General features: G+C 47.5%; 2 protein-coding genes across 4 annotated transcripts; one reads left to right on the top strand and one right to left on the bottom strand.

Moving 5' to 3' along the window:
• The first annotated feature begins 520 nt into the window (after positions 1-520).
• plekhn1 (pleckstrin homology domain containing, family N member 1) lies at positions 521-11,623 on the top strand. The gene is made up of 16 exons (XM_011621969.2): positions 521-745; positions 1,971-2,061; positions 2,159-2,314; positions 3,228-3,308; positions 3,771-3,861; positions 5,525-5,658; positions 6,345-6,494; positions 7,180-7,260; positions 7,344-7,419; positions 7,641-7,786; positions 7,898-8,038; positions 8,358-8,600; positions 9,130-9,291; positions 9,431-9,649; positions 9,735-9,795; positions 10,582-11,623. Exons 1-16 carry the CDS (start codon positions 672-674, stop codon positions 10,764-10,766), a joined length of 2,091 nt encoding a protein of 696 aa, XP_011620271.2. The 5' UTR covers positions 521-671; the 3' UTR covers positions 10,767-11,623.
• Positions 11,624-12,277: 654 nt separating this feature from the next.
• On the bottom strand, positions 12,278-21,659 carry perm1a (PPARGC1 and ESRR induced regulator, muscle 1a). Of its 3 annotated transcripts, XM_029834023.1 has the most exons (6): positions 21,436-21,659; positions 19,842-19,963; positions 16,941-17,435; positions 13,710-16,785; positions 12,824-12,940; positions 12,278-12,387 (listed from the first exon to the last, which is right to left on the bottom strand). In XM_029834023.1, exons 4-6 carry the CDS (start codon positions 16,768-16,770, stop codon positions 12,287-12,289), a joined length of 3,279 nt encoding a protein of 1,092 aa, XP_029689883.1. In that variant the 5' UTR covers positions 16,771-16,785; positions 16,941-17,435; positions 19,842-19,963; positions 21,436-21,659; the 3' UTR covers positions 12,278-12,286. The 3 variants fall into 3 exon arrangements, with proteins under 3 accessions (XP_029689883.1, XP_029689884.1, XP_011620272.2); XM_029834024.1 differs by lacking the exon at positions 21,436-21,659 and having other exon boundaries at positions 19,842-19,969; XM_011621970.2 differs by lacking the exons at positions 19,842-19,963; positions 21,436-21,659 and having other exon boundaries at positions 16,941-18,774.
• Between the last annotated feature and the right edge of the window lie 2,413 nt (positions 21,660-24,072).

The raw sequence follows: 24,072 nt of genomic DNA, 5'->3' as shown, positions 1-24,072 counted from the left end.
AAAATTTCCATGTTCCGCTGTGAGTCAGGGATGAATAATCACTAACTCGATTTCTGTTGTGTCTATATTGTGTCTGTTCCTTCAATCTTCCCTTTTATTTTATAAATGTACATAAATAAAAACAAGGCAGAAAATGTAACAATATTATCCAGAACAAAAGTAAATAGAATACGTGAGTCTGGTGATGTTTTTCATGTCTAGGCATGTCGGTGGAGGCTCCCATCGTCCCCCTGCCACAGCCACACCATCCAGTGGGATGAGTGGCCACTGACTGTGGTGGGGGGGGGCAACAATAAGAACCATTTGGCCCCTGAAGGGTGTGAAATGGCACACTCGTTCCCCAATGCTCCAGTCTTTGTTGTTTGGATTGATTTAACAGACAGAGGCTGCTCAGTAGAGGTGTTGATTCCTGCTGGTTTGACACACCCACACACACATGCAGACACACTCACACACACATGCAGACACACTCACACACACAGCAGGCAAACCCCACCCCTTTTACGCAAACACACACTCACCGGCCTCAGCTCTAACCCTGCACACTCCCTGCTCAGTACCAGCGTGACTCCAGTGGCGAGCACACAGCGCTCTTGGATTAACGCCACCCTCTGCAGACGGACTACACTTGGTTTCAGAGTCTCAGCCAAGCCCCAAGGACCCGCGGCAGGATGGGGAGCTCCATGTCATGCGTCCCCCAGCATAACTTCAGATTCTCCAGCAAGAGCTTCATACGCAGGAACAGGTAGGAACCTCCGGGTCCTCCCTCTGTTTCTGACAGCTGGGTGTTATTCCAGACTCTGTTACAGCTGCAGGGAATTCTTGGTTTTTCTGTCCGCAGTGGGGTGAATCAAAGGTTGTGAATAGTTCTGAGCCCGTGACTGGGACCAACTGGTAATACTGGGTATACTGCCCAGATTGAATGGTGCCCAACAATCCCGCTGCCATTTGTCTCCCTCTGAGGTGATAGTCCAGCTGTCAGCGAGTCCGGTTTCCCTCCAAAACCAGGAGCTGACCTCATTTGTTACCCCGATCATATGTGTCAAATTAGAGTTCATTAGGATTATGTCTGCTTTATGACACATGATATGAGTAAAGCTCCGGTCATGAGCTGACCCCGGGGTGAATCAGGAGCTGAAGGGTGGAAGTGGGTCCACTTAAGACTACCTTCACGTGTCCGGGCATGTCTTTTGTACAGTCCGGGCTATTGGACCAACACATCTGATTCTAATTAACCTTTTTCTCACTCTGCCTCGCTCCCTGATGAGTCAGTCAGCCTTCGGCAAACGTACCAAGAGAAAAATGCTCCGAAACCCAAAAGTGGTTCACAGTGGTTGCTATATTTAGTGTTTCCTGCTTGTCTGCTGAACGCTGGTGGATCAGGAGAAAGCAGGAGCAGCTGTGAACTCCACAGCAGTGACTTGAGGAGTGTCATCCTTCCAAACCTTACCGGGCAAATCTCACCTGTATGAGAATGAATAAAAGTGGCTGCAGTGGAACGTCACCCTCAGCTGATCAGTGATCGATGCTGGACACCGACTTCCTGAATAGACCAACCTCAGTTCCCACCGGGCGAACAAAAGGCCATATTGTTGCCCTTGGGACATTAGCACATGTACACACGCGCAGATGCGGAGATAAACTCCAGGCTGGGGTTGTAAAAGCGATCCCAGTGCCTTATCAATGCAGCAGGGGGGCTTTGACACTGGTGGTAACAGATGAGGGTCACGCCAAACAAGAGAGACATTGAATGCTGATTTTGCTGTGGACAGCCCCTATCAGGAACACAGGACCTGATTGTTCCTGTCATTTAAATGATCGTCATTAATGAGGACAGAGGACGGCGCTCTGGCCCATTTACATGAGACACAAACCCCAATTCAAACGATCTCTGACGGCTTTGAGATGCAGCGCGGAGGCCCGGTGACGGTAGCGAGGCGTAACACTCGCTTCTGCTCTCTTTTCTGCAGCAGTCGGCTGTTTCGCAAGAAGAATCCCCAAGAGGGGCAGGAGAAGTCGAACAGCATCATCAACATCCTCTGCACCGTCACCCCCAGGAAGGTAAGAACGCGGCTCTCTGTCTACACCTCCAACTTCAGAGGTCCGTCTGGTGTATCAGTGCCGCATTAACATGAATAACATTGTGATTCTGTGGCAGGAAATGTCCCATAAAGATCTGGAGACGATAGAGAACATAAAATGGGATCCACCCTACGACCCGGCCAGTGGCTGGAAGAAGAGCAGCATCAACGTGAAGAACTATGGGCGCATGATTCACAGCTCCAAAGTTCGCTTCCGCTTCCTCCACTGCCAGGTGATTGCAACAAAACAGCGTATTTACAACCGCACAGGACAGAAAGTCAGTAAATCTCAGTATATTTGTGGCTGCGGTGTCCAACAAAGACCAAGACTCCGATGACACATCCCACGGCTCCTTAATGTGTCTCATATAAAGCACACATGGAGACCAACAGGATGTTGTTCTCGAGCCAACCAGCTCACTGAAACTCACAGCTGGCATTGACGTAGTGGCTGAACGTGAATAATGTAATCCGTTTTCCAGCCTGTGTTTGGACTTGTGCGCTTCTGCCGGAGTTGCGAAATACCTATGGGAGCAAACGTCAGGGGGAAGAAGAGAGTTCTCAGGAAGCGGCGGAGGACGTGGGGAAACGCAGCCTGCCAGAGCTGTGACACAACAGCTCAAAAAGTTCAAAGATACATGAGAGGAATGCTGCCGCAGCCGCGAGGGAACACGGCATTCTGAGGCTGTTTACCGCAGAGCCAGGGAACGACGATTACAAATGCTGCGAAAAACCACACGTGAACAATTCGGTCGTTAAATCGTGTCGTACCCTTCACGACAAAAATTCCTTCATTATTGCAAAACGTCTGCCCCAAACCCCAAACCTTAAAGGACCTAAACGACATAAATAATCAGGTTTTCTAACCATAACTGTGTCAATCTGCCCTCTTTGAATCCTCTCTTCACCTTCACCTTCGCAGTAATATGATTTATTAAGTTTATTCTCAGTCATCATTTCTCTGCACAGGAAACAAGAGCTTAGTTTGGGATTAAGAAGCTGCCCACACAATAAGAGTGCTCTGACAGCACTCAGTGGAGGGATTACAGTTAACTTGCAACACGTTAACTCTCACACCGAGGTGTTTTGTTATCAACCGCTGACTAACACCCCCCCACCCTCCGACTTTACACATTATCTCTACAGGATGTACATGACTGCTACCTGGATCTGTTCCAGACACACCTGCATTTTGTCTCCAACAACCCAACCGGATTGACCTACCAGGTGAGATTCTTTTACATAATATGTATGCATATTATGCAGCTGCGGCTTTACATTTGACAATGCTTCTATTGATTCATCTGTTTTAATCAGTTCAATTGGATTCGTCTAGACGGGAGTTTTGGGTTGGCGTGAACCTGTCAACCGGAGCTGTGTTGATAAACAGATGGTGTGATGATGCTCCTTCTTGTCTTGCAACGTCTGAGCATCCATTAATCATTCCTACTTAAGGCTCCGTGTTACTGTAAAAATAAAAACAGCTCAGCGCTTGTGTGCTGCGGCGTATTAGTCACAGTATGATTGTCAGCAGAGGCAATGCAGACATGAAATCATCGGTAACGGCATTGATCCACTATTATCGGTCCACTATTATCGGTTTGAGCTGAAAGACTAGCTCACCTCAAGCATAAGAGTAAAGGAAAAAAAGAGTAAATTGCCTCTTTTTTGTGTTGTTTCTCTGTGCAGGGAACTCTTCCACTGAAGGAACTCACAATCTGCAACCTGCAGCAGAACTGCAACCACAGCCAGCCCCAGGAATTTGCCTTTCAGATAAATGGTACGTTCAGCAGAGACACGTGTGGGTGTTAGCGCGTGCGCCTGGAACGGTTTCAATCATCTCTCTGCGATTTCGACCGTCTATGTCAAGTCTTCTTCACTCACACTTACTGTAACCACCTAATCCAGCAGGATGTTTATACAAGCCACGGTTGACTTTGAGAGTAGAAAGCTGAGCGAACTGGCGTCCTCATCCTCCTCTGACATTATTCCCAGTTTATTTGTCGCTATTTTTGCCCTCTCGTGTTGTTCTAAAAATACCTCCCCGGCATATCAGCTATAGATCAAAGCAGAACTTGTCAGTCCTGCTCGAACCTGCACCAAACTATGGGCTATTTCCAATCCACAGCTTTTCCAGTGTTGTCACATTCCAGCGGTTCAAAGGTGCTGCGACCCTCTTCACCTCCTCTCAACCCCAACACTAACTAGAGCCGAGCCCCCTTCGCCCTCGGTTAGGGGGCCAAAGTAGCCTTAAAGGCCCTGCTTGTTAGACGACAGGTGCGCTAAAGTCGGCCCAGCTGTCGTGCAGAAAAGCTCTGCTACCACTCTTAACCTTGTCACTACATATAATCTGTGGCACATTCCAAAGCCTGCTCAGGTTAATGCCGACAGAAATGCACTCAGCATGTGAGCCGAACGGCTAAAACAATATGATCCCTCTAAATAGATAACTTTGATCTTTGCCTGGGAAACCCAGCGAGAGGTCCGGGCTGAGTTATCACATTACAAATTAAATGTGAGGAAAGATTACACTGGCCGATAAGTGTCTATGTGTGTTTTTACTGCGTTAGCCTTACTGATATCTGAAACCGCTCTGCTGTTATAATATTGACACCCATCGGTTTCTCGTGCTGTGACGTCTCCGTTTCCTCGCTGTCTTCATCACTTTGATTGCTTTGTTCAGCGTGAGTCTTATTTGCCGTATGGGAGACATCAGTGGCAGGAAACGTGAAGAGAAAACAATGACGGAATTGTGAGTCAAGTGAGACGCGATGCAGAGATTCTCTGCCTGACTCTTCGCTTGAGTTGGCCAAAACCTCTGAATCAGTTTTATTGTGTAGTGGGTACAAAGTGAGTTCAATAGTGATGAAGCAGACGCACTACGAGAAATGTGAAAATTCCGGGAATATGCCACATGACTGAATAATAAAGAATGAATTAATCTAGATTAAAAAAAACACCTATTTCACTGAAATGTAACCAAACACCCCAATGTCCTGCCTCTTCAAAACAGAAACTTATGGTCCAAAAAGAAAGTTTAATAATAAGCATTCAGCTTCAGTTCCCGTCAGCACAAAGCCACGGGGCTGGAAAAAAACAAGCTATCTCTGCTGGTTATCTCTGGTATGTGTGGGACTGATAGACGGAGGGGGATTCCAATTCTTTTTATCCCAGCTCCTGTCCTTTACTCCTGGGTAAGCTGTGTGTGGGAGGACGGCCCTCCAAGACTTTTAAATACCAAACGAAGAAGGTCAAGGAGGGTCTCGGATGCGGTTGGCCGTCTCGAACATGTGCTAGCATTTATTGGACGTATTACATAACCTGTTCCGAGGAAGCAGATTGAGGGCAACCCTCGCCGATTTACCTCCATAGCAGAATGTTGTCTGGAAAAAGCTGATAATGACAGGCTCCAGTTACACTTTCCATTTTTGAACATGTTGCAGGTGTCAGCCTTAATCCCATCATCGTCTACTGTGGCAACCAGGAAGAGATGGACCTGTGGTTCGGTCTGCTCAAAGAGAACATCGAGGCCAACGGAGGAACCGCGATCGCCGCCAGAAACTACACCAGAGTGAAGGTAAGTTACAGGATATTGCACGTAACAAGGCTGACATCGAGCTCCAACAGGCATATTTACACCACGCTCTCACAGTGTTTGTAGTGTGAGTAGACTTTGGAACGGTACACCTTCATCTGTCTGGTTTTTCCGTCATGGATGGAGAAAGCTGACACTGAGGAGTATCTGGGACAGTATTTATAAACTCCAAAGAGGAATGTGTCAAATCTATCTCTGTCATAACCTGCGCGACACAACCGAGAGCACGAGTTGTCACACGCAGGTGATGGTTCTGTGAAGCGCCTTCGGCGGCGTTGAGCGCCTGTGTTGGCAGGAGGGTGCCAAAAGCGGGGTGGGCTGAAAGGCAGCTAAATGCGAATGCAATGGCAGCCTAATCTACCCGCTGAGTTTGCCAGGAAAACGCTCGGGCTTCAACTCTTTCTGAAAATAAATTAAGCCCAGTAAGTCCAGGATCTGAGGGATCAGCCACCACATCAGAGTTAGAGTCAAATCAACCTTCCCGCCTGGCACCACACCCCCACGCGTGTTTCGCAATCATAGAACATACGTGTTTTGATGATTTTTACCTTAGTTGGCTTTTTTTTTTTTTGCATGAACAAACAGCAGAATGTTTCCGGAACAAAGTGGCTTGATTCAACATTTGCTTTAGAATAGAGGGAGTTCATATTTATTCTTCTCATTGGCAGCTAAACCAGGAAGAGACCCCCGAAGGCAGAGAGGAGCTGAGGAACTCCATCAACAGGGAGCCCATCTACGAGTGGGAGGGCTCCCAGCGGGACAGTCTAGGGGCCATCACCTATGTCACTAAAGTGCGCCTGCAACACCTGCCCTGTCAGGTACTCATGCACGATGAATCATTGCCTGTTTACTGAAATATAGAGGAACACACCACAACTGATGATACGTGTTTCCAAACTCTGGGGACTTTTCACATTAGCCTTAAATCCAGGTGACTCAAGCAGGTTTGGGATTGTGCAACACGCTCATTACCTCACTGTAACGCAGTAAAGAGGGAGGGAGCCGGGGTGGGTTAAATGTTTGCGCAGATGCCACCTCTGTTACACAAAACACATTTACCCTCCTGCTGGTCTGCAACCATGTCTGCAACTGCAAATTAGCTAACCAAATCACGGGTGCCTGCCGATACGTGACACTGGTACACCAACACTTGGCAGCCATTAAATGTAACCACAACAACGTGACTTGCACGAACGCTGGGGTGCGATTCTCGGTGGAAAATGGCGGCAGACCGATTGATGTACGTGAGAATTAGGGCATGGGTGTGGGAGAGGCATTTGCCCGGCTCATGCAGCGACTCGACTCACCTCACAGCTGGAATGTCAGCTGTCTGTCCGGACACACCCTCCGCCAAAGAAATATAAACTTTGAGTCTGCCGCACCTTTAAATGCCCCACTAACTGGTCCAACTGGAGGGAACATCCTTCTTCAAAGGGGCTTTTAAGGACAACTAACTGAACAGAGTATTAATCTACGAGTGGCCTGTTTGTGGTGTGTCCTCAGGACCAGAGCGACAGGCTGTTGGTGATGTATCCATCCACGCTGATCATCCTGTCAGAGGAGAACGACGGGCTCTTCTATAAGGTGACCCCTCTTTGCTCCTAATCACACCAGCGCTGCACCAGCGCTTCCCTCAACTTTGTGTTAACATGTCACCGTGATTACAGGGGAAACTTCCACTCAACATGATAACCGTGACCACGCCCTGTCAAGACGTCAGGCCCAACACCTTCATGATCGAAGGTAAACACGCTCATTCAGCTGCCATTTAAAGTTTAAAGGGATCCTCGTGAGTGCACGCTCCTACGCGTGTTTCGAGTGCCCTTTTCCATGAATCTACTGGTGTCACAGTGTTTACCCCCCCATGAATGAGCTGGTCTTATGCCCAGAACCACAGTCTGACCGTAGCACATTCCAGCCAGCGAATGGGCCGAATGACAGGCTTTGTCCTCCTCTCTTCCCAGGGAAGCTGATCAACCCCATCGTGGTGTCGTGTCTGGATAGGACAGAGTTCTGTGACTGGATCCGGCATTTCAAAGCTGCTGATGTGCCGGTTCTCACCCCTCCACCCCCGGTGTATGACATCATCTACACCCCAACACACAGAGAGGTGAGGCGAGCCAAACTGCCGTGTGGATCTGTGGGCGGAGGGATTAAGAGCAACAAGTGCAAGAGAAACCGTTCAGATATGCAATTTCCTCACTTTTGCTTTGTTATCTAGACTCCACAGTTCAGCAGGTGGAGCGGAGCCAGTCAAGAGCACAGCGAGTTCAGACAATCGAGCGGGCGTGGCTCCTACAACCTCCACTTACCCGTTCATAAAGAAGACCCTCTTTCCCCAGGATATTCAGAGCCGCTCTGTGTAAGTCAGGCGTAGTCAAGGCTTCCTGAGCCAATAAACAATATTTACACAAACATGTTAGGAGTTGGCTTCATGCTGCTAAAACAATACTGAGCAGCAGCTCCTTCCTAAAAATGAATGTAACGTTAGTTAATTATCAACTAAGAGCTACAGTTTAACCTGTTTCAGAGGAAGACGATTCAAAAACAATCATTTTGCCCGTTCAGTGTGACCCACACGCCTCCAGTTTGCCCATTGAAGCCAGTTAGCTTGACACGAGCTGGCTCAGCCCTCAGCTGTGTTGTGCTGACTCCGTCCTTGCCTTTTGTTGCATATACAGTACACCTCCAGTCGACCCTCTTCCACCGAAACCACCCGGCTGGGCAGCAGGACCAACAGCGTATCCTCCCACACCAGGCCGGAGCACGACCTACGACCTCTGTCCGTGCGCTACTCGTCCCCTCAGCGCGGCTCTTACCTCCAGCCCATCGAGGCTTCGGTCCTATCTCAGATCTACAGCACGCCCTACTCTGCCGTGCACCACGCCAGCAGCCATCGGCTGGAGAAAGTCCCGCTGGTCAAGGTAATTCAGTCGGACCGTTAAACGCGATAACAAAATACACCTCTGGGACTGTTGACTTACTTTACATGTCATGTGAGGAGGAACTGAAATAGGCACGACAAGCCAGCCGGGAGAGATGGAGGCGTCAACACGTGTTAGCGGTGGCATTTGTGCTTTAACTTGGGGTTAAAAGATCAATCTGGTTCCTGATGAGAGGCTGTTGTAAATCATTAGCCACCAATTCTGAAGGATTTCCGGTGCTTAAAGGGTACCTGCGCGTTGCTGCCGCTCGACTGACTGATAAAAACGCTCTTACACAAAACGCTGACTGCTAAAAAGGAGACAGATGGGATTACTGTGGATCATGAATGGCATTAGTTCAAAACCGGTAATTTGTAATCTGATTTTTAAATGCGGATTTAGTGATTATGATCCGTGACCTTACAGAGCTCGGTACGGCAGAGAAATATGTCAGGCAGATTGGACCGATTAACTGTGATTCTTATACATTACTGGGTTTGAAAGTAACTCTTGGATCTCTTGTGATCAGTCTAACAGCTGGAGTACTCCTCAGACATCCCTAAACTACTCCCTGAACCCGCAGCGCCACTCGGACATGTGCGCCCCGCGACAGCCGCTGTCCCCCCTCTACGATGAGCCCTGCAGCCCTGAAATCAACTGCCTGGACGAGGCCAGTGCACGAGGCCAGTGGGTAAGTGGGTCACCGGTATCACTGGATCTCATTTCAAAGACGGAGTTTATACTTAGTCGTTTTGCATCTGCAAACCAAAGACATTTACCATCTCCTGATTCCTGTGCTAATATCTGTCGTACCCTGGCGTGTTCCTCAGCACCATCCACACCAGCAGGACCAGCAGCTCCTGCCTCCATCCTTCCAGCTCTGCACTCCTCCGCTGGGCAAGCGCAACAGGAGAAGCCTGGTTCTGACCAATTCAAGGGGAGACGCTTTGGGCCCCGAGACAGAGAGCCGTCAGGGGCAGGCTGAGCAGAGGGCCGAAGCCGTGTGGAGGCTGAAGCTGCTGCCGGTGCCCGGCCAGCTGCAGGAGCAGGTCTGTGACACGCCCCAGTACTCCCAGTACGTATGTTACAGCTGCTCACAGCAGGCAAAACTGACTTCTGTTTTCACATCTGCAGATGGCTCTGCCTTCCAGCTGTGTGAGGAATACATCGTACACACCTTACAGTTACTCCCCAGGTATGAGCACAAGGAATGCAATCATAAACCTGATGAAAGATTCTGTTGTTTGGAAAGGGTGTGCTGGCTGAGGCAAAAGCATATTTAGCATTTTCGAAGACATATACACACGCTTCCGTCGCCTTTGATCACTATTTAAATGATCAAAGCAAACACGAAGGAGGCCTTCTTTAACGCTGAGGAGGAGTCCCCATTTTCTAGTTTTAGTTAAGTCCGTTTATCCTCCGATTCCATACTGGCGCCGCAGTAGTGAGTCAGCAGCTAAATAAAATGTAGCGATACTGCGAAGCAACACCCAATATTTTGAACGTCGAGGCGTCAGATTCCCTCACACGTGTGAGCTACACAACAGTCGGCTTTCCTGAATTCACCGTGTCTATTTTTGATTGACTGAAATCTCTCGGCCGTCGGCGAGTGCAGAGAGGGGAGAGTACAAAGCACAGGAAATCCACAAACGTGCCACTGAAGAGCTTAGTGAAGCTCCGTGGGAGAATCCCTGTTCACCCACAGGATGACTGACAGCAGACAGCTGTGCGCGGCTACGCAGTCACCTGCCACCTCTCCTATCAGTCAGAAAAACAGACTCACAATGATGCAATTTTCTGTGCTGTAATTAGACAATAATTGACTTCTGCATACTTCCCTGCTGTTGTGCATAACAAATGTAGGTGAAGAGCAGCGGACTGTAATAGCAGTACTTTATGATACGAGGTGATTTACACCGTCTCTGATTCTGTCTGGCTGAGGTGTGTGTGTGTCTAATTCACTCTCCCATCATTCCTACAGATTGCCACTCGTACCTCGAACCCAGCGAGCCCGACGACCAGGAAATCGACTATGACAACATTTGGGAGTACGACTGCGACACTGGAATGATTCAGCCGACGTCTGGAAATTCAACACACCGGACAGGATTAGACTTTGGGGCCAGGGGCCTGGGTGTCATGGCAACGCAGCAGAGATGGTCATAAAACAAAACAATAGGCCAGCACTTGTCTGGACGTGTGCAAACAACAGATCTCTATCAGGGAGCCGACCGGCGCGGCCTGCGTACAGTATGAACCGGCAAATCCGGATGTGTTGTCACACGCTGGGTGGTGGAGCAGGGGAGGGAGTGCAAGTACTGGACGAGGAGGGGGAAGCAGACTTCCTACTGTTGACATGTAGCATTTGAAATAGAGGAAAACAAAGTCTATAACGACAATAACGTGTAATGATCGCAGTATTCTGTGTCATCGCGCTCACGTAGTGCAAATAAAAACAACTGCATTATGATGAAATATTTAAAGTGTTGTTTAACATGCTGTCCAGTTCTCTCTTTTTTGGTTTGTTTTGTTCCACATTGATGATACAAAAGCATTCCAAAAAGATGAATAACTTATTAAATGTGCATATTTTTGAAAAATGTTGTTTATTTATCCTGTTAAGTTAACAAGGCATCAATCTACTGTCCTGAATGGTACCTATGTCTGTATCACTACTCTGGTCTATCTTTCCAGCTTTGTTTGACGTGTTAATTTATATTTTTAAATAAAAATGAGAACACATTGTTTACTTCTGGTTGATTATTACACTTGATGCAGCTGTCAAAGATGCAGGATTGTATAGTTGCCTATGTATCAGGCAATTCTAAGCAAATGCTAATATTTGCTAATATCAATTACAACGGTGTGTTTTTTATGTTTCAACATGCCTCAGCTGAAGCTAATCTGGACGTGAATCTTTCAAAACAAAATAGGATGTAAATTTGAAAAAGCAATGAATCGATGATAGCAACGAAGGAAGCACTTCCTTTAATGAAGTAATAAATTTGCTACAGCCACAGACCTCAGTCTCATGTGTCTGCTCAACAGCCACACATGTTTAGACCATCTGATGTCTGCGTGAATCAGGGGTGAGAAGGTCACGGCTTTGAATCCAAAGTAAAGAGTAAAGAGCGCATAAAAGGGTGTATGCTGCCCCCTAGGGGCTAAAGGGATCATTGCGCTAACCAAATATATGGTCAAAACTGTAGGTAAGATACTCAGTAGAATTATCACACAGAAATAATAATCTAAAATAAAATACTCTTCATAAAATCATACTTGTACTGGCACAGAATACAGTCCCAAGAACAACACAGAACAGAATTAAAGAAACCAAAAGAGAAAAACATTACCTATGAAAAGATTGTTCCTTGATTGAAGATAAATATAATCCAGCCATGTTTCCTAGGTTGGGAAAATAGAACCTCTAATCCCTTTATCACATTTTGACTCATCTTCTGAATAAACCTGTCCTAACCTGCATCTCCAGGGAACATATGTGACTTTCAGCTCCTGTTTTTATGTGAACAGAACAAACAAGCAAAAGCACATGAAGCATTTAACACATTTCTCAAAGGATAGTCCCTCATATATGATTCTCCTGCTCCTGTACAGGCAGGGTCTCATCATGTCCTCATCAACACGTTGATGTTGCACGTGTGAATTGTCTTTTATTGCTGGAGACTTTAGGAGTCAACATGCAATATGTCCTCGCTGGCTGCTGTGTCCTTGACATATTTCCTCAGATATCTGATGGCAGACAGAGCACTCACGTTGGCAAGAAGAACTGTAAAAATAAGACAAAAAGGGTGGGTATTCATGTCAAAGGTTAGCAGTAGTATTTATATATTTTCAGCTATTTCAAGAATTTAGGTCATAGTTATTAAGGCATTTTGAAAGTTAAAATCAACTGAGTGCAAATTGAACATTGACCATTAAAACCAATTAAAAACAAATAAATGAAATAAATGCTGATAGATTTGAATGCAGTTTTAACAGTATCAAATGCTCCTGAATGGATCTATTATTTCTGTAAAATATGATTAACAAAATAGATTAAAAAGTATCTTTGACAGGCAAATGGCCACATACTCGTGCATGTGATGCTACAGTGTGCTAAAGCCCCAGTTGCACTCTTTAAAGAAGAAGAGGTAACTACTGGGGTTTGTAAAAGTAAATAAAAATACAATTTGGTATTCCATTTCCCATATTTTACAACATACCAGCCTTCCAGGCATCTCCAACCTGTGGGTTTGCAGTCTTTAGGACCCATGAAGCAAACGCAATGCAAACCAGACACATGTCTGACTGTTTCAGGGGAAGGAGGGGGGCGTCCAACCCTTTAAAGAAAACAGAGGATTGTGACAAACAGCGACGCCTAGTGGCGATGTTGTTGAATGCAACAGTCGTGTGCGTAACATTGTAGTAGAACGAGGCCTTTTCCTCTCAAAGGTGCCATGTTTTGGATGAAGGGTTATTTCTGTGATGACAATAATAGTTCTGTCTCATTCTATAATGAAAACATGACATTTGATGACAAACCTCAGCTGCTACCCTGGTTAAGGGTTCTCACATGTTTATTCTATGAGAGGTCGTGGCTAAATGTCTCGACTTCCTGTTATGATGCTGTTTATTGCAGTTAAACCAAACACAGATTACTTTCTCCAAACCGGAAAGGATATCTGACGACCATCTAAAGATGATATTAAATACATCGAATTGAGCAAATGTGATCTCCCTTCACAGCCAAATGATTAAGAGCTTTCTGCAACCAGCTTAGTGGGGTCACTCATGGACTGAAGTCGACTTATCACGTCCGACAGTCGTTCTCGGCGCGCCTGCGGCGAGCGTCCCCGTGGCAGCTGCTGTAAGAGAATCTCTGGTCACGGCTCTTAACAGCTGACTGAGCAGATTACATTTCCTAATCATAACTGTCCACGAGCGAAGGAAAACCTTTACGCGACAGCAAACCTGGATTACTGTCAAGGCCCCATCCATTTCAGAACGGCGTAAAAACCCAGAAGAGCTGTTTAAGCATGTGCTCGAACCTAATCACTCATCTGTGCTCGTGTGGTGACGTGTGGCAGCTGGTGATGTAACTGGACTTACTTGGACTGGGAACAGCCACCTGCAGGTCTTCATGTGTGAAAGGATGCGGAGGCAGCATGTGTGAAAGGCCGTCTTCAACAGGGTAGAGATCAGAAAACATCCAGTCTTCGTTGTCCGGAGCTTCTCCAGAATTAACTGTAATTTGAAAGCCGCTCGGCCTCTGAGGCACAAAGGAGCCTGAAACAGTCCGTCGCTCTTCCGTGGATCCGGAAAACAGCAGGTTCCTGAAGGAGAAGGTGTTCGTCCAAAAGGAACTCTGCTCGAAATCACAGTCGGTGAAGAAATTATCATAAATATCTGTAGAGAGCTCCGAAGCATTCGATGTTCTCCTGAGCCTCCCCACCACCCTCGCTGGACCGCTGTCCTCCTCTCCATCAGATTCTGCAGCAGACTCGTCGGACGATGAGGAAGCGAAGAAGTATTCATACGCCTCTGGGAACTCCAGCGTTCTGCTGGCTGAGCGGGAGCCGCCCTTGGACCGAGCCTGTGCTGGGACAAGAGGCTCGAGGGTGCTGTCCGCGTTACAGTCTGACATGAAGTGGTCATAGGTCTCAGCGAGGGAATATCCTTCCGTGTGGAGGGAGGGCGCGCCGCCCGTGTAACGCTGAGGAGCTGACTGCTTTCCAAAAATGTACTGGAAGATCCCTCCGAGAGAGACGCTGTAGCCGCCCGCTTCCGTGTCGGACACGGGTCCGTCAGGAAAACGCCCCACCTTTTCCAAGTCTTCTTCATCCAGACTCGGCAGTGTTTGGTCCTTCTGGCTGAGGCGGACAGACTCCAGAGAGCAGAGATTCTGCATGCTGACAGTTTTACAAATCCTCCTGAAGGATGTTGGGCCACTGCTGGAGTGGAAGCCTGTAGCTGTCGCCATGCTGCTGTAGCTGTTAGCACTCTGGCCCACTGGGAGGGGGCGGCTCCCTGAAGGGACGGCGACGCCGGTTTGTCCAGGCTTAAGCGCATCGGTGTAAAGGCCTGAATCAGTCAGAACAAACTCTGCAGGCTTCTCGCTCTCCTCCACTGGCGGGGGGGCGCTCAGAGAAGCAGTTTGCTCCATCTTACGTAAACCCAGGATGTCGTTAATCGTCAGTTTCTCCATCTCACTCCAAAAAGAAGACATAGCAAACACTGAATGTGTTGAATCAGGCGCGTCGTCGGGTTTTCCTTCTGCTTTAGGCGGTGCAGCGGCATCATCTGCCTCAGGCGCTGACCTCTCCTCCTCCTCCTGCTGTTTTGTTGGTGATGGTTTTTCTCCCGAACATCGGGAGTCATTTTGGCTAACGGACAAACAGGAACTGTAGGAGAGGTCTGTGATGGTTCCATTTGACAGCGACACGCCTGATTCTGTGTCCAGAGTACAGCAGGACGACACTGGAGTGATATCTGTCAGGCTGGTTAGTGAATGTTCACAGATGTGCAGATCTGGCGGGGCGGCTGCCGGCGTTTGTGCCCTCTCGGCCCCTGCGCTTCCACCAGATACAACGTCTAAATCAGAGGACGACAGCAACACTGGGGGCCGAGCTGGAATGTCTGCATCTGAATGGGGCGGATATGGAGCTAGGCAGCGTCTATCAGGCAGTGAATTGGAGTCGGTGGATTTGGTACGATCCATACGGTTTGATTTTGCGTTGGGGGAGTCGGGTCTGCTCAGAGACGGACAACTCTGTCCCAGTCTGGATCCATACTGGTCTGTAAGCATGGGAGGCCACTGAATTCCAGGATTCCCAGCTCCTCCAGCCGGGCGTGAGTTTGCAGCGGAGCGTTTCTCGGTGTGGCTGCTGCGCTGCTGCTCGTTCTCACAGCAAAACATGTGAATCATTTCCTCGTCGAGGTGCGACTGCCTGGCCGGATGCAAATGTTGTGCCACGTGACCGCTGCGGTTCAGCACGGACACAACAGTCTGATTCAGCGGGATTAGCGACGGATCATTACCTGCTCCGTCTTCATTAAGGCCTCCTCCACTGAACCTTGACCGTCTAAAGATGCTCTCTGAAAATTGGCTTTCCGACGGATCCTTTACTTTTATCTCCCTGGCAGACAGCTTCACCGGGAGGCTGCTGATGGTTGAGAAGTCGGACGTTGCGTGTCTTTGTGGTACTTTTAAAGCATAGAAATGATTGCGCTCAGCCACAGGCAGGCCGAGGCCTCCTCTCCGTGCGTGCTGCTCTTCCTCCGAGTCGCTGGGTTTGATCCAGACCTGAGTCTCGGCTGGCTCCGCCCGTCTCTTCTTGGCCCTCTTCCTCCTGACAGATGACAGTGGAGATGACTCTCGGCTCGCTGTTTTGCTCGTGTCCGTTGAGTCGGACAGGGAAGCGTGTGCGTCCTTCCACTTTGTGTCTACGTGACTCCGAGATGAGTTGGTGAAACCTTTCTTGGGAGGAAACTCCTCCTGCTGGACGATGTTCAGAGGCGTCCGCAGCTCCGCCACCTTGACCTCATCGTCAGCTGAGTCCTTGGCCTGTTTCAGCTCCTCGGGACCAACTGGTTCTGAGCTCCGGAAGCCCGAGGTGTTGCCTCCAGGCGTGGTAGACATGCCGCCACCATCCTCGTTGATGGGCTCTGTGGTCTCACCAGCAGCTGCATCACTGGCGGCAGCCAGGAAGTTTATGTTGGGAATGTTTTCCATTGGAGCGGCGTTGTTAGCTCGTTGCCCGTCACTACGGTGCCCAGCCTCCTGCTTCACGTCTCTTTGTGTTGGGGCTCTTGTTTGGTTTGGCGCGGCGAGCTTCTCGGCCTCCGAAGCACTTTTCAGCCTTTCAAAGAACACATTGACAGACTGCAGGTGAATGTCCTCCTCGCTGCCTGAGAGGATGCTCTCCATTCCCGTGACACCGTGCTTGCAGAGGTAACGATCGGCGGGGGAGTCCTCGCAGCGTGGGGGGTCCAGCTCTGAAAAGGCCAGCTCCACTTTCTGAACAAACCCCACTTTGTCGTCAATGTCGCTCATCCCCGAATCATCCAGCCTGGCTAATGAAGGAGGAAGCAGGTTGCACTCCTCACACTCCGCCACGAAGGACGTCCAGTCCTGGTCGCAGATGTCCACGCTGCATTCAAACGCCTCCATTTTGATTTAAGCGACCTGCAAAATCAACGAGAAGCATTCGCTAATTTGTGTCGTTTCTCCTTTAAAAAAAAATAATATCTAATCATATAAATTATGTATAAGCTGCTGCTAAACAAATGAGAGTATGCATTTTATTTAACATGTATGTGCCACACATGATGGTTTCCTACCTTCGCTGCCTCTGCTCTGGCCTCAGTCAGGGGGGTGAAGACTTGTTAGACTGGCGTCTCTGCAGCACTGACTGTCCTTTGGTAGGCGTTTTTGGACGAGTATTCGGCCTCATGATTTGATAAATATAGAGTGGTGCATCTGAACACGTAATACATGTGATGTTCTTATCCCTTCAGCGGAGGCATAATGTTTCACCCCTTTAAATAGACTCAAACGTCCTTTACACTGCGAGCAGTCTCGCTAGCAAACAATATTTTTCCCCGGGTTTGCCGTAATCCCTTCACAGTGCACGTTTAAATGTATTCTAGATCCGCGCACAGATAGTGTGTATTGGGAGACGGTGATATTTCAGCACAGAACAGCCGTCGGTTATGGCAGCAGACGGGCGCGTGGTGCAGCGCGTGTGTCAGTCAGCTGACACCTCTGTGATGTCACAGCGGAGCGGAATCTTTCCAGATGCCGCTGGAGAGCCTGAGCAATCAGGTGACCTAAGACTGGGGGGTCAGAACACACGAGACATTTGCACAGTGACTTTGAGAAGGAGCACTTTTTTAGTCACCTTTGACCCCTCATTACGAATCCTCATCCACCCAATCACAGTCACGTGATCAATTGGAACATCGCAAACATTCGCACACAAAACACGCAGCTTATTTGGAAGTTCGGTATCACAATTGAGGACAGTTTGACACGTGGTCCGGGAGTGAACCAGCGACCTTTGTATCACTGGAGTGACTGTTCAGGCACCTGAGCCTAGCCGCGCCTGCACCCAACCCTGAGAAATCTCTTCCTATATGACTGTTTTCATGGATCTAATACACCAGAAGAGCAACCAGTGCTAATCCCTGCGAGGAGAACGGGCCATGGAGGTCTACTTCTGGCAAATAAAAAGCTGTGGAATTGTTTTCTCACAGCAAGTGTGAACTCTGGTTGATGGTAATTTACTGTAAACACCAGCATGACAAGTGGTTTCCATCTTTCACACATGCTGCTCTGGTAGAACTTCCCCATCGGTGTCCTGCAGGAGGCACCAAACACAAGGCGAAGGGTCCAGGTTCTCTATAAACTGGGGATCATCAATTCAGTCCAGCAAGATCAATAACCCGTCCGGGTGTTCTGTCCTACCACCACTTTCACCTATGACCCCAGTTCTCTTTGTAGGACAGAACACCAGGCAGGATTGTGGGACGGGCTTGGTGATCCTCACTTTAAACGCTGTGGACATGGAGATGGGAAACACTGTCGTCACTCATGCAGCACTTCCAGTCATTGGTGGTCATGTGAAGAAAAGGGTCTCAACCAATTTTCTTGGAAATTTTCCACAGCAATTTTCCACCTCTAGGTTTTCGCGTCATGACTGTGTGCTGGTGAGCTGTCCTGTAAAGTCTCACAGTCGGGTTAAGTTAAGATAATTAAGCTACAAATCTGTGTGAAAACATTGAACAAATTAATGTCTGTTCATCATTAATCTAAACAGATGTCAGATGCTGGAAGGTGAAATCTGTCACGAGGGAGAATTCCCTGTGTGAGGGGAGCCTGAGCCTTTGTTTACAGCCATCAGTAAGACTCAGTTGGGACAATGTGATTACAGGACCATCGCCGCCTTCAAAATGCCACTGACACACTAGATACCCAGATAACCTATCAGCCCTGATCTCATTATCAGCCGTTAAACAGCACTTAACAGGCGCTTAATGCAGCCTAATTGCAGTTGAATGTGTTTGTTAAGGGTGATCTGGTCCCAAATAAAAAAGATCTGGCCCTCACATGACAGGTGGGGTCATGTTTCACACTTACTGGTGGTGTTTTTGTAAATTAGAAACAGTTCTTCTTGTATTTTGCAGCAGGTGCAGCTCTGGGTTTCACAGAATTCACATGCATATGAAAATGTAATGAAGTTGTAGATAAAACAAGCTTTTCACGCTGTCGCCGTTTCCTGAATTTGCATCTTGCTCTTTCACGGGCTGTAACTGCAGCCTTTATTTGCCTAATTTTAATTACTATAGATATTTGTGAGAAAACAGACCCTCTAATTAGCCAAACCACAGTCTGGGCTGTCTGCCCAAGAGGGCCCTTTCAATTCATTGGCTGTGATAAAGAGCAACAAGCCAGGGCCTGTGTGGCAGCTACACCTGGGGCAGAGGGCCATTTTGACACGGGTGGGATTGTGTTTCCCTCAACAGGATTAAGCTAAAGTGAGCCGCTTCTTGAATTTAAGATTGGAATCTGTTTGGGCTGTTGCACAGTTGCTAACTCAACAGAATTTCACCCTAATTGTGCAGCCTGTTGGCCCCAACCATTAAGCATCAATTAAACAGCCCCCAGTAAAGGGACACCTAGAGGCTCAGTGAGGGAGGTTTGCTCTGTTTGTGCAGGGTCTCGTTACCAGGCACCCAGTTCAGTGGCATCTTCTGCTCCAGGGAGAGCAAAGTTTTCATTATGCAGAAGAAAGGCTGGACAAACAGAAGACAAAGATGCCTATTTGGGATCCTTGGGGTCTGTTTATGAAAAGCACTGGCTGTTTCAACTATTGCCCCACAGGCTGACGTAGGTACCCCCGAGCTAAACCAATAAAGTATCACTTCAATTGTAGAGAATAGAGAAATAGCAGTTTAAGAATAAGTAGGCTGTCTCAAAAATATGTTTTAGCCACATCGATTGCTTTTCTTAAATGTGTTTTATTCATTTAGATTCACTATACATATATTGTATGGATTTTATTTTTTACTTGCTAGTTTTTACCCCTGCTGGTTTTACAGGATCTAAGGTCTAAAGTGGAGGAATGCAGCAGATGCCTGGCATCAGCACGTTGTTAGCGCCTACAGGTGTTTTAAAGGATTATCCGTCCTGACAATGGAGAGATGTGATCGGGTGAAATGACAAAGCGTTATTGTTCTCACCTGAAGTGTCACTATCGTCGCTCGAGTCGTTTAGGGGGGTTTGTCTCTTTAAAATAAACCGAGTCGAGACTCCAGGAGATAGACTGTACATTCAGGCGACCGAACCCCACACTCGCTCTGCTCTAATTACAACAAACAGACAGACAAAATACAAAACTTTTTTATTTTATTTTCCACGGTGCTGGTCAATAACTGTCTAAATATAAGCGTAACGCTTTTAAAACTGTTCTTAATAATAACAAAATACATGCAAATTAGTTACTTGGGGACCGAAACTTGTTTGTGTGGCTTCCTCTTTGATGTGGTATTAATTTCGACCACAAGGTGGCGACCTAGAACTGGAATTAAGCCCTGCTTTTATAAACCACAGAACAAGAAGCAAACCGTACTGGGTTTGAAATATTATTACCACTAAAATGCTTCCAAATTGGGGTTGTGAATCAGATCTGATCTGGTTTACCAAGAGCTCAGCCTTAGAGAACCATGGTTGTGGTTGGCTGTCGTAATCAAGTCATTTGATTGATTTTTAAAAATCATTTTCCTTGTGTGTCCAGTTCATTCCTCACTCTTGCTTACTAACCACCCAGCCAGGATAGATATTGTCAGAAGTTCATCTTGATATCTGCATAATAAAATCTAACAGGTGCACAAAGACTCTTTAATACTGTGCAAAGACATTTTAGCTATTTGGCCCATTCTGATATATTTGACCTTGCAGGGTTTATGCCCAGCACTTCACTGCCCCCTCCTCGCCAATATGCATACAGCCGCATCATTACGCATTAGCTGGTGTCAAGGAATGTCCGACCTCCTGACACCAGCCTGAATTCTCCTTTCAGCTTGAGCCTTGGGGCAGTCTGGGCGCTTGCACATAAAACAGTTTAGCCCATTTTCAACACTCGAGTGAAACAGCTGAAGTGATTGTAAGGCCGGCGTGTGGGAGCTCCGCAACAACAGGCCGAACATTGCACATTAAGGCAGCCGACACATGACATCAGCTATGTGCCAGAGGTGCGGAGTGACCCTGGCTGACTCCAAACACGCAGGACCCTGAAGGCCTCATCAGCTGGGTTAATTAATGAAAGACCACCGTTGCTGTTGGCTTTGAGCAACGGCATTTGATGCTTCCGTGATCAGATATGCGCATAAATGTTGTAGCATTTCCGACATATGTTAGCTCTCATCGGTGACCTCATGTTCCTCCTCTGACCTCACAAAACAGTGGTGCGCATAATTTGTCTCACTAGCTTGTTTCCATTTCCACACTAATAATGTCTCATTTTTTCATTCCAGCAGGCTCGTGTCCACTTCTCTCATGCTGCACCCAACCGCCCCCCCCCCCCCCCCCCCCCCCACACACACACACACCCCTTCTGTTTACTCTGGGTTAACCATACCGCAGGACGTGTGAGAAATCATTCTCCTCTCAACAGACTTGGTGGGTTAATAAGTTATCTGAGGACAAAGAGCTGACAAACCCAGCACCGCTAACAGAGATGGCCTTCCTTCCTTCAGCCCAGGTCACCAGGGTTATCAGTGACAGGGAAACAATAGGAAGTGGTAAGACCGATCACATCTTAGCGCTGTCACTCACCTCCTGCGTGCCTGCACACAGTGGTGCACCAGGGAAAGCAGGGCTCTCTCATCGCACGTTAGCTCCAGTTTCCTGTGCCGTCAATGTTTTTAGCCTGTGTGTGTTACACCATTAAAAGTCCCTGTTGACTCCCCCTGCTGCTCTCTGTTTAGCCATGTTCAACTGGCATGGAAATGGGAGCGAAAGTATAGTGAATCACTGATCAAATCAAAATGTATGAATTCCAACTAATAAATGTGCTTTGGTTTGGTTTAATGCCATTGTTTTGTGTTAACATCAGACGACAACCACCAGACTGCAAGCATCAACGAATGAACTAATGAAAAGTGTTTTTGTCGCCCTCTGGTGGACGGCCCCGATAACGATATAATCACTCCTACCCCGCTCTTTGGTGCATGTCTACTTTTCTGTGCGTTTATTTCTGTTTGAACTATGGATTATATCCTTAAACTGTTTCTTCCTGAGGCCCCGTTTGCACAACATTTTCAGCAATCGCCCCCAGTCGACCGATAACGAGGTGGAGTTGCAACGCCCCGTGGACATCGCTGTACTGCGCATGCTCGAAGTCACTGAAAACGCTCTGCTTTGCGTTTACGCACCAACAGATTCGGTGGCGTTTTCAAAAACGTCTATCCATTTTTTCAAATCCATTTTCAGGCTTTCTAGTGGCTTTTTTGTTGGTTTGTTTTGTTTGGTTTACTAATATTTTGCGTTTTTAAAAAATGCAAAATAAAATATGCTGCTTTGCCAGCTGATGATATAGACACTTTACATAAACTTTTGTTTTATACTGCTGTTGGTATAATTTTATTGCCATTATTTTAAAAATATTTGGGAGTTTAAAGATGCTTTCAATAGACAAAAGTGAAGCTGTAAGGTCCCGGAATCAAAATTAGAACCATGAGAGAGACGAGTACATAGAAATTTGCTATTTGCTGGTTTGCTGTGATGCCACAACTGTTTCTTTATGTTGGGATCACACCCACAACAATCGACCCAAAAGGCTGCTGATAGCAAGTTAACATACATATGGTATCTTCTATATGTTAGAACTTTAGGTTTCATGAAAACCACATTAATTATCAACCAACTAATCACAACGAACAACCATAAATGGCACCTTCCTCCTTGTAAAAACATATCTGTGGTTTTTACATGACCATAAATCTCACCTCATGGTGTCTCCTCGTAAGGAAAAGGTGCACCGTGCAGGCTGCAACCTTGTCAGACACAGTCCATAAATCACAGCCGGCCTGCACGGCCCTGTGTTGCGTGCCCTCAACTTTTGGGTATGAGTCATATGCCTGTCTGCACCCTGCGTGCCCTCTGGGTCTGAGTCAGCTGGCTGGTGAGAGGAGGCGTTGTAGCTCTGAGGGCATGGACCATCCCCTGAGTAACCTCGGTCTGAGTTTCCACGAGTCAGTGTGAGAGAGGAAAGGCGATATGTGCAGTCTGCAGCCTCTTTCCAGTTTCAACAGCCACAACTTTTGTCCCCTCAGTCATCTTTTCTTTTGCTTCCTGTTGGATCACCCACAGTGTAAAATAAGCCTGTCAGCACGCACGGTAATCAATGAATGGCAACCACCCTGGCAACAGGGTAAACCAGGAGGCTACCTCCCTGGTTTGTTTAACCACAGCTGGTTGTTTGTGGCCCGACATTTGTTAATGATGTGTTACTACAAGCGTGAATGGCACATTCTTGTGCTTACACTTCACATTTTTAACTCCTTTGCAATAAAGTTCCAGAAGACCGCAGACTGAAAGGCAGCTAAATTAACACAATCAGACTCTCAATGCTCGCCTTTGCCGCCTGAGAGCGTGGAAGAATTTGCATTGAGGCCGCACCATTCACATCACAATGCGCCAGGTCTCTGATAAGTGCTCCACTACATGTCTGAGTCTGGGGAGGGGGAGTGCAGCTCTCAAAGGAAAGAGACTCTTCACTTGTGTGATGCCAGAGGCCAAATGGGGAGCTTAGGTAACAAGAGGCAAGTTGGACCTTATTTGCTTCCGATTCACCCTGACAGAAAGTGTAATAAATAGCATTAACTGATGGGTTCCTGCTGTTCAAAGCGACCAGGTGGAGATTAGAGTGGCAGGTGTCACGTTGGGCAGTCGTAACCTGGTAAAGATGTATCAAGAGATGGGAATAGATGTGATGAATCAATGTTACTCACATTTCAGTGTCACGGTTCAATGACACCATGTCTAGCAACACACTGCTGGCGATGCTAACGTCAGGCTTCACTCTTTGCTCTCACTAAAATTGTGTTTGATAGTTATGCGACAGCGGTGTGTAACAGTGGTCTGGTGTTGTAATGGTTCCTGCTATAAGCAGTCCAGACAAACGCAATTCCGGTTGCAAAACCGTGGCTCTTGTCAGTCTGTGTTATTTCACCGTGGAACTACTTACCATGCGGCGCACTGGGCTTCGCCACAAATACAGCTTTGTTTGGAATGATGCCGCCTACGCTGAATTTCTGAGAATGATTGAACTGGGAAAACCCGCATCGCGTCTCCTGGGTTTTCCGTGGGTTTCCAATCTGGACTGAGGTGATGGGGAGCTGGGAGACGAGGGGCCAACAGACCGTGGACTTGAGCAACTCGCGTTCTTCACAGTTTTTAATCAAAACACAC

Source organism: Takifugu rubripes, chromosome 3 (genome assembly GCF_901000725.2).
Source record: "Takifugu rubripes chromosome 3, fTakRub1.2, whole genome shotgun sequence".
Taxonomy (NCBI): Eukaryota; Metazoa; Chordata; class Actinopteri; order Tetraodontiformes; family Tetraodontidae; genus Takifugu; species Takifugu rubripes.
The sequence above is the reverse complement of the archived record's forward strand: the minus strand, read 5'-3'. Positions and strand labels throughout refer to the sequence as shown.

Excerpts from the sequence above, each read along its gene's own strand:
- plekhn1 (XM_011621969.2), top strand. The coding sequence starts at position 672 with ATGGGGAGCTCCATGTCATGCGTCCCCCAGCATAACTTCAGATTCTCC. Across the intron at positions 3,309-3,770 it reads CAACCGGATTGACCTACCAG|GGAACTCTTCCACTGAAGGA; the intron begins GTGAGATTCTTT and ends TTCTCTGTGCAG. Across the intron at positions 6,495-7,179 it reads TGCAACACCTGCCCTGTCAG|GACCAGAGCGACAGGCTGTT; the intron begins GTACTCATGCAC and ends GTGTGTCCTCAG.
- perm1a (XM_029834023.1), bottom strand. The coding sequence starts at position 16,770 with ATGGAGGCGTTTGAATGCAGCGTGGACATCTGCGACCAGGACTGGACG. Across the intron at positions 12,941-13,709 it reads GGTGGCTGTTCCCAGTCCAA|GGTTGGACGCCCCCCTCCTT; the intron begins GTAAGTCCAGTT and ends TTTTCTTTAAAG. Across the intron at positions 12,388-12,823 it reads TGGAGATGCCTGGAAGGCTG|TTCTTCTTGCCAACGTGAGT; the intron begins GTATGTTGTAAA and ends TTATTTTTACAG.